At 44.3% G+C, this 9,601-nt stretch overlaps 1 protein-coding gene across 1 annotated transcript; it reads left to right on the forward strand.

Annotated features, from left to right (window-relative positions):
* Positions 1-4,676: 4,676 nt before the first annotated feature.
* Positions 4,677-9,365, forward strand: NR0B1 (nuclear receptor subfamily 0 group B member 1; the record flags this gene model as incomplete). Its single annotated transcript, XM_081043179.1, has 2 exons — positions 4,677-5,856; positions 9,121-9,365. 2 exons carry the CDS (start codon positions 4,677-4,679, stop codon positions 9,363-9,365), a joined length of 1,425 nt encoding a protein of 474 aa, XP_080899305.1.
* Between the last annotated feature and the right edge of the window lie 236 nt (positions 9,366-9,601).

The raw sequence follows: 9,601 nt of genomic DNA on the forward strand, positions 1-9,601 counted from the left end.
TGGTATTGGGATGGATTCAAAATTGGTAGATGTAATAAAGTAAATTGAATTGATCAATGTTTTTCCTTGAATGGAGTGGTTCTTTGGGTGATTTGGAAAGTTGATTTTAGAACATTTCAGAATTACTGTATGAATCATTATTCCAGTTCAGCAAATATGTGAACTCTAAGGCAGGACTGCCTTCTTTGTAGCTCATCCGAAGAAAATAAATGACGATGACTTGATCTTCTTTAGGGAATTCATGAGTCAGCAGCTAAAGCCTATTAATTCTTCCATAAATACACCTTTAAACATTCTGGGTCTTGGAAATGAAAAAGAGGGAGGCTATCTCTTGGATTTTATCAGCCACTATTCTACAATAGTGTTTACCCAATATTTACCTTGAAAACTCAGGAAAACACTACTATTACTCCCTGTCACCTGTTTATTGAAGGAGCTGCATTCTGAGGCATTCCAGCTCTTTTAAGCCCAGATTGAAAATTTATATCAGGTATCAGATCGTCGTGCCTTCCCAGGTCAAGAGCAGCTTGCTGTGCAAAGGTCAGTTTTATAATTTTACCTGGCTTTATCCCCACCTGTACTCCACTCCTACATCCTTTAGTGAAAACTGCATTACTTTGAAGTTGAAGATTGCATTCAGGCAGGGAGAGTAGCTTTACTCCCACCCTGAGTTGGAACAGATAATGGATTCTGCAGAGCAGGTGTCCAACTGACCAAGGTCATCGAATAATGATTCAGGGTAAATATCCAAATTGCAGTTGTGGACAAACTCAGCGCGTGACAGGTGCAGTTGATGAGTACCCTCTGTCTAGCTGTCACAGTGGTCTGAGGACATGGAACAAATCAAATGAAGAAGCCTGCATCTGCCTTAGAAGGTTATGTCTTCACTAATCCTGTAGCCACTGGCAGGTTGGCATTACTTGGTGCAAATCTCTGCACTGGTGTGTTTAGATGATTTTGTTTCTCAGGAGCTATTTGTTCAGGGGAAAAAAATGGAAAGTGGAAAGATGAAGTCAGTTTTCTGCTGAAATTTCCAAAGATGAATACTTGTGAAGAACAAGCAGGCAATCTCATCTTAGACACACTCAATCCAAAGAACCTAGAAAGTCCTTCAGAGTTGCAAATAGAAGATTGCAACTTCAAAAAAACAAAAGACAAAAAACCCCCACAAGAATAAAACACATCAGAAGACTGCTCCTGGGAAAGAACAGGAATTGTAACCACTATATTACAAGTTCATGGTTCTCAACATTGTACTGAAGTTTCAATGTGAGATAATGCCTGAAAGTCAAAGTCAAAGTCATTTAATACGTGCAAGGTGTGAAAGATTAAACTCACACAAAAAAATGGGCTTAAGTTACTAGGTTTTTTTTTTTTTTAAATACAGTTGACAAGATGAGTTTTAGAAAAACCTTTGAATAATATAGGGATAGAGTACGTATATTAAAATAGTTTATAGCATTTTTCTGCTTTCATAGCTGAAAAGGCTAATGTAAATTTTTTTACTTTTTATTTTTGACATTCAATATTATTTTCATGTGTACAGCATAATTGTTAGATATTCATATAATTTATGAAGTGATCCCCCCGATAAGTCTAGTACCCACTTGGCATGAAAAGGCTAACGTAATATTGAACGTTTTGCTCAGTGTTAAGTTATTAGAAAGCTCTGAGTCCAACAGGGCCTTCAAACTTCTCCCTCCAAAGTCACTGCAGTTATAGTTGTGTGGGAATGCTTGCCCTCTGTGTTGAGAGTAGGAGCTATAGCCTTCTCCTGTTACTCTAAACATGTAGTCAGCCAACAGAAATGTTCTTGAGCACCTACTGTATGCCAGACATTGTTGTAGTTGCTGGGATACAGAGTGACCGATTCCTTGCCCTCAGGGGATTTTTATACTAGTGGAGAGGGGAGACAATCAACCAGCATCAAATAACTAAACAAATCAATCATATCAGATTTAGATAAGTGCTAGGAAGAAAATAAAGTAGGGTAACATAGTATAAAGTAACTAGCACTGGCAACTTACATTGGGACTGAGGCAGCCTGGGTTTTCAGCTAGGCCGTTTGGTGGCTTCATCAAGCAGGAAGACTGTAGAAACAGCAATAGCATACCCAAAATAGTAGCTTGAATATTGGAAATAGTAAATAATGAAATGGACAATGAGATAACATTCCCCTAATACATTATTGTGTGGACCAGGTAACCCATCCAGTGTTTTGAGTCTAGGCCAAGAAATGTGGACATGTAGAAGAAAATGAGACAGCTCCTGGGTGGAGGGTGAGGGTGGTTTTCCCTAGGAGAGAATAATGATGGTATAGTATCACTTCCTAACCCTGAAGTTATCCCACATTATCTTTAAAAAAAAAAGGGGATACTTATCATATACCAAGCAAACATTTTACATTAAGTAACTCATGTACATGGATTACTTCACAGAAACCACTGTTCATGTTTTACAAATAAGGAAACTGAGGTACAGGCGGCTTAAGTAACTTTCCTGTAAAGGGATAAATAATGCCCCCCAATGATGTCCATGTCCGAATCCTCAGAACCTGTGAATATATTATCTTACATGGTAAAAGGAACTTTGCAGATGTGATTTAACAATTTTGAGATGGAGAGGTTATTCTAGATTCTCTGGCTTTGCTCAACGTAATTATAAAGACCCTTATAAGAGTCAGAAAGGAGATGGAAGCAGAGTCGGAATGATGTGGCCAGGAGCCAAGGAATGCAGGAAGCTTCTAGAAGGTGGAAAAGGCAAGGAAATTGATTCTCCTCTAGCACTTCTAGAAGAAGTGTCGCCTTGATTTTAGTCCAATGAAACTGATTTCAGAGTTCTGGCTTCCAGAACTGTAGCCTAATCAATTTCTGTTGCCTTAAGTCATTAAATTTGTGGTAATTTGTTACAGCAGCAACAGAAAACTAATACATTGCCCAAGGCCACGGAGCTACAAAGTGTCAGGGCCAGAATAAAAATTGAGGCAATCTGGTGCCAGTGCTAGAGATTTAGCCACTGTGCTATAGGGCTTCTCCCAGGTAGAACAAAATTTCATGTTGAATGCAAAATAAATATTTTCTAGATTTTTCTCTTAAGCTTTGAATTTCTAGGTCCCAGAGAAACTGAAAAAAGAGAAAGGGGATCGATCCTATGCCAGCGGGTATACACCAGTCCCCTTCCCTGCTCCATGTCTTCAGTCCTAGACCCAAGAGATCACTAAACAAACCTGCCATTTTAGAGATGAGGAATTTGAGGACTAAAGGGTTGTGATTTTGAAATTACCCAGCTGGTTGGTGAAACAATCAACTAGTTACACTAGGGGCAGGTGGTGGTGTGGGGAGACCCACTGATCTCAGTGCCTGTATGGAACTCAAGGAAGGAGGCTGTGTGACAAGTGAGAACCGAAGAATCCAGGCTTCCTGAAACCTGTGTTTCTCATTATTCAATTAGGAAGGGTGGGAAAAGAAATGTTGATTACACATCTACTCAATGTAATATCTCTAGAAGAATCCAAAGTTCTCACTGTAGCAAGCTTTTAGCGCCTTGTGATTATTATATTCCTCAATATTAGCCACTTTGACATCCTGGTCGCTGCACCTATTTTTCTAACACAACACCTAAGACAGTGGGTGCTCATAAATATTAATAGAATTAAACAAAACGCTTCTGTCATGCGGGGTCTCAGCAACCCACATAAGAACACAGGATATGGTGAGGCCAAAAAGGAACACCCACGGAGCCATGGATAGGGGAGTCATACCACTATACTCTCGCTGGCAGCTGGGTTGGAGACACAGGAAGAAGGAGCCACACTGCCCGCAACTCCCTGTCCACTTCTCTGCAACCCAACCAACCAGCGTACCTATGGCAGTTATATCAGTGGCTAATGGCTAACCAGTAACAGCTAATGGCCAACTAGTCACAGCTGATGGCTATCTACTACCTGAGCCAGCACCTTTCCAGATGAAGTCGAGAGCCTGGAACCTGCTCTCTGGGACTCTGTCCCCACAGCTTCCGATCACATGCTTAGACCAGTGCTTCTCCAAATTTAAGGTGAATGCAAATCTCCTGGGGACCAAGTTAAAAATGCAGATTCAGAGTCAGAAGGTCTGATTGGGGCCAGAGATTGGGTATTTCTACCAAGTTCTCATAAGATACTAACAGAGCTGGTCCAAGGTCTATATTTTTCAAGGTCCCTAAAATATGAAACCTCCCTATCCATATACAAAATATAAGTCATAGAAAGTTTGACCATTCAGTGAAAGTTTCCAAAGATGGCATAGACATATATTTTCCCCCTTTTAGGCACCCCTGCCATCCCAACAAAGGGAGCAAATTAGATGCCAGGGTTCAATGGAAAGAGTTGGAACAGTGCCCCAAGTACCTGTTCCCGGCTCTGCTTTGGTCTTCCAGAGGCAGGGAACGGTGTGATGAGAGGAAACAGGAAAGTGTCTAGGAGTTCTCAGGCCTCCGTTCCTCTTCTAGTTCCAGCCTCTAAGTAGTGTCTGCCCCTTTTGAACCGTTGAAGTCGCCGCCAAACACACCGGAGCAGCGCCGCGCCCCCCTCTGCGCCCTTGCCCAGGCGGAGACGGCCGACGCGCGTGCGTGCGTGCTCAGTATAAATAGCTCCCAGGCGGTTGCCACCGGACAGAGTCCGGCTGCGGACACCGCGGGCCATGGCGGGTGCGGACCGCCAGTCGCAGGGCGGCATCCTCTACAACATACTCATGAGCGCAAAGCAAACGCACGCGGCTCCGGAAGCAGCGGAGGCACCCACGGCGAGGCTGGGGGGCGCGTGCTGGGGCTGCTCCTGCGGCGCGCAGCCCCCAGTGGGCAGAGAGGGGCTGCCGGCTGGGAGGGCAGCAGCGCTCCTGTACCGCTGCTGCTGTTGCGGCGAAGACCACCCGCGGCAGGGCAGCATCCTCTACAACATCCTTACGAACGCAAAGCAAATGCAAGAGGCTCCGGAGGCGCCCGAGGCGCGGATGCGCGGCGCGTGCTGGGGCTGCTCCTGCGGCGCGGAGCCCCCGGTGGGCAGAGAGGGCCTGCCGGACGGGCGAGCCATGGCGCTCCTGTACCGCTGCTGCTTTTGCGGCGAAGACCACCCGCGGCAGGGCAGCATCCTCTACAGCTTGCTCACAAGCGCAAAGCAAACGCACGTGGCTCTGAAAGCGCCCGAGGCGCGTCCCGGAGGCGGGTGGTCGGGCCGCTCCCACTGCGCGCAGAGGCTGGGGGGCAGCGAGGAGCTGCCAGGTAAGACGGCAGTGGCGCTCCTGTACCGCTGCTGCCTTTGCGGGGAAGACCACCCGCGGCAAGGCAGCATCCTGTACAACGTGCCCACGAGCGCAAAACAAACGCACGCGGCTCCAGAGGTGCAGCCGGGGGCCCCCTGGTGGAACCCCTTGTGTAGCGCGCAGCGCCTGGTGACCCTCAAGAATCCACAGGTGGTCTGCGAGGCTGCCTCCGCAGGCCTGTTGAAGACGCTGCGCTTCGTCAAGTACTTAGCCTGTTTCCAGGTGCTGCCCCTAGACCAGCAGCTGGTGCTGGTGCGCAGCTGCTGGGCTTCGCTGCTCATGCTCGAGCTGGCCCAGGACCGCATGAACTTTGAGACAGTGGAGACCTGGGAGCCCAGCCTGCTGCAAAGGCTCCTCACCACCAGGCGGCGGGACATCGCGGGCGACGAGCCGCCGCCTCTCCACACGCTGCCGCCAAACTTGGTACCGCCCATGGAGGGGCGGCATTTGCCGTGGGCCACCGAGGTCCAAGCCATCAAGAGCTTCCTCATCAAGTGCTGGAGCCTGGGGATCGGTACCAAGGAGTACGCCTACCTCAAGGGGACCGTGCTCTTTAACCCGGGTAAGTGCGCCGGCCTGGGGCTCTGGGTTTTCTCTGCTCAGTAGAGCGTAGGGCAGTGCCTACCCGGGGCACAGGCGCTGAACAGCTTTCAGTCGTCAGGGAGTGTCTGGACAAACGTGAAGAATGGCGACTAACTCAGCATAATTGGGGGAGCTTCAGAAACCAACCACATCGCGTGGGTGGGCTGCTGCCAGGAGCTCAGCCTAGAGGAGGGGGATTTTTTTGTTGAGGTCTGTGCTTGTCTCTACAACTTTCTGTTACTACAGAAAAGTTTGTGCCTTCAAGGGACATGGCTATTCCTTCTCGTCTAGTCTTTTAAGTCCACTAGCATAGCTTTAAAAAAACCTTAGTGTTCACTGCAAATTCTGCAACATCTTTTTCTGAATCCCAGTCCTGAAATTTACTAGAACTTCTTTGTTGGAAAAACTCTATTAAGACTGGCAAGAAAGGAAACATTTGTTAAGGACCCATAGAGAGACCATCCCCTGGGGACACTGCCAGGCAGGACACTGGCCTTGGTGTTTCTGGATCTGCCTCTGAATGGTCATTTTTATGGTCCTAAGCAACTGGACTATTTCATCCTCCAAGTGTCTGTGATGCATCAGGCTAGCAAAGGGGCAGGAAAAAGACACACTAGGGACTTCGACCAGAAGCACTGTATTTTAGAGCTCAAAAAGTCCTTAGAGACCTCCTAATCAACTCTTCTGCCCTCCACCCCACTTGCAAATGAGGTAGCCTAGTCTCAAGTGACCTTACTCCAAAATAAATAGCCAGTGAGTTATGGAGCATGGACCTCCTGTCTCCTGGGCCCAATGGGATGTCTGTTGGATGCTGGACACCTTCCTCCACACAGTACAACCATATCATAGGAGAACATTTCCCTGGACAGTTCGGCACCTAGTCTTGAGTATGTCTTACTATTAGGGTCATCTTCAACCAGAATCCTACCACAAGGGTCACAGAGTGCTGGAAGTCTCCAGGCAGCTTGAATTGGGGTAGTTTTCATAATGTTCTCTCCACATCCTTTTTTCCTGACACCAGGAGTCTCTGGTTATGTCCTTGCCTCCTGCCTAGCATTTTTTTTGAAGCGGTATAGAGCAGTAATTAGTGGGAAAATAATTCATTCAGAACTCACATTTCAGGATCTAGAGACCTCAGCTCATCCCAGCGATCACTGTAGGTCGTCACCTTTTGCTTATATCATTGTTGTCCAAATTTGCCTGTGCGTAAGAAACACTTTAGGGGAAGCTTGTTTAAAGTCTCTCCACGCTCCTCCCCTATAGGTTCTGACTCAATAGCTTTGGTCCAGGGTCTGCAAATCTGCATTCATAATAAGTGCACCACATGGTCTTTAAGATAATTGAGAAACTGTTTTCTCCTTCAGTCAGTGTTATTAAACATCTACCATGTGCCTTGTTCTGTTGGAATACAAAGATAAGACAGGTTCAGCTTCTAGTTTACATTCTACTAGTTACTACTTTCCCTCTTCTGCCTTGTTTTGCATACTTTTGTCTCACATACACACACGCATGTACACAAGCACGCACCTCCCTTATTCTTGCTTTACTTTCCCGAATCCTCCCAATATGAGTTTAGCCGGCTAAGCTGAGTGTGTTTTAAACACAAATGCACTATATGGGGGGTGGGGAGTAATATCTGTGTAGTGTGTATCCTTTCTTTAAACTTTTTTTTTTTTACTATGGAGTCTATCTATTTGCCTTTCCTCTTTCATAAATCTGCTTTGAAGGCAAATCAGGAAGGGAGGTTGGAAAAGGAGGGTGTGGTATGAAAGCAGAGAAAAGTGATGTGGAGTTCACAAGATGAAGTTTTAATGAGCCATGAATCTAGGTCTGGAGGAGCTTCAGATTTCCTGTGGAGTTTCATGCAAACCTCTCCTTACTCTCGTCAGTGGAATTCAAACCCAATAAAATTGGATCTCAAGCCTGGAGAATGAACTGTAGGTAGTAGGGGATGTTAATGTGTGGACTATGGATTAGAGATGTTGCTTTTTTGGTTCTCATTTATCAAATTTGGTATTTGCCTATGCAAATAGGAATGACTCCTATTGCCATTATTATTTTTTAAAGGACACTGACTGGCTCTGCTACTCTGTGATGATCAGCACGGTGCTTTTAAAATACTTTTCTGTTGGATTTTGTCGAATAAGAAGGGAAATGATTGTAATCATTATTGACATCATTTAAACCGGTGGTAAATTGGTCATTATTTAAATACAAGTTAAAGAGCTTTATAGTAATATTACTGTCATGGAGGATCAAAGGACTTTAAAAAGCAGCCTCCTCTTACAACCTTCATAAACATGCAGGCACTTCATCTTTCTTGCACTGTATTTCACTCAGTTTTACTTAACTATCACACTGTGCTGCGAGAAGGTCATGTGTTCTTTATTTGAAAAGTTACTTTTGAACCATGTTGCAATCGACGATGTTTTCATGTTTACTTGTTAACCTTTTAATGGCTGTAAAACAATGCTTTCCAAGACCTCTTACTTTAAAATAATATTTTTTAAAAGAGTCTTTTGGAACTCTCATTAGAATCACTTTTTTTCTTTTCTTTTTTTTTTTTACCTTCCCGAATACAGAAATCATGGTACAATGAACTAAGTGGCCAGTGTTATCTCTTAAATTATTATGGGACTCTAGACTAAAATTGTCCGGCAGGCAAATAATTAAAATGAGACTGTGAGTCATATTTGTGGCTATGAAGTTTACCACTATTGGCTGGATAATCATTGTAATGTATAATGGTGAGAAATTCAAGAGAGGATGGTCAACTATTTGTCATCTGGCAAAATTTCTTGTCATTGTACAATGGCCTGTTTCCAACAGGTAAAACTTAAAGGTTGAAAAGTAAAGTGCTTACTTCTTGAAATAATATTACTTTCTTTATATTTGCACAGATAGTGAACTGGAGCAGTGATTCATTAAATTATATTCTACTGTCATATTGAATTATGTGTGCATTTGTTGGCTGAGGGCCAGCAGTTTTTTAATGTGAGGATACAAACATCGTGGATATTAAATAAGAATAATTATATGATGTTTCATTCTTGAAAGCATTGCTCCTGAAACCTTTAGAACTGATTTGGTATTTATCCTTGCTCTCGAAAGCTCTTTTCATCAGGAAGCTTGAGCTCTTGTTTAATTTGGGAAAGGACAGAAATGGATATATTTAAAAAGCTAGCAAGGGACTCTGTGAGTGCACTGTTGATAACAAAGATTTTTCTCCTGTTTTCTCCTCCAGACCTGCCAGGTCTGCAGTGTGTGAAGTATATTCAAGGACTTCAGCGGGGAACTCAGCAGATCCTCAGAGAACACATCAGGATGACATACAGAATGCACCAGGCCAGAATCACTGAACTGAATAGTGTACTTTTCCTGCTGAAATTCATCAATGCCAATGTCATTGTTGAACTGTTCTTCAGACCCATCATTGGCACAGTCAGCATGGATGATATGATGCTGGAAATGCTCTGTGAGAAGTTATAAAGGCATCTGCGGGCCACACAAGTGCAGTTCACCATGAAGAAAGAGAAGGAGTTGTGGGCAGAAGACTGTAAAATAGCATAAAATAAACTTTATTATTATTCTTACATGCATAGTATTTTTGCATTCAATGAAAGAAAAACTTTAGCTACAGACAATTAGAAAATCCTGTTTCATACTCTTTCATTGTGAAAGAAAACATTTGCAACAGGTAACATATCTGTATATCTTTAAGGAAA

Source organism: Rhinolophus hipposideros (assembly GCF_964194185.1).
Source record: "Rhinolophus hipposideros genome assembly, chromosome: X".
NCBI lineage: Eukaryota > Metazoa > Chordata > Mammalia > Chiroptera > Rhinolophidae > Rhinolophus > Rhinolophus hipposideros.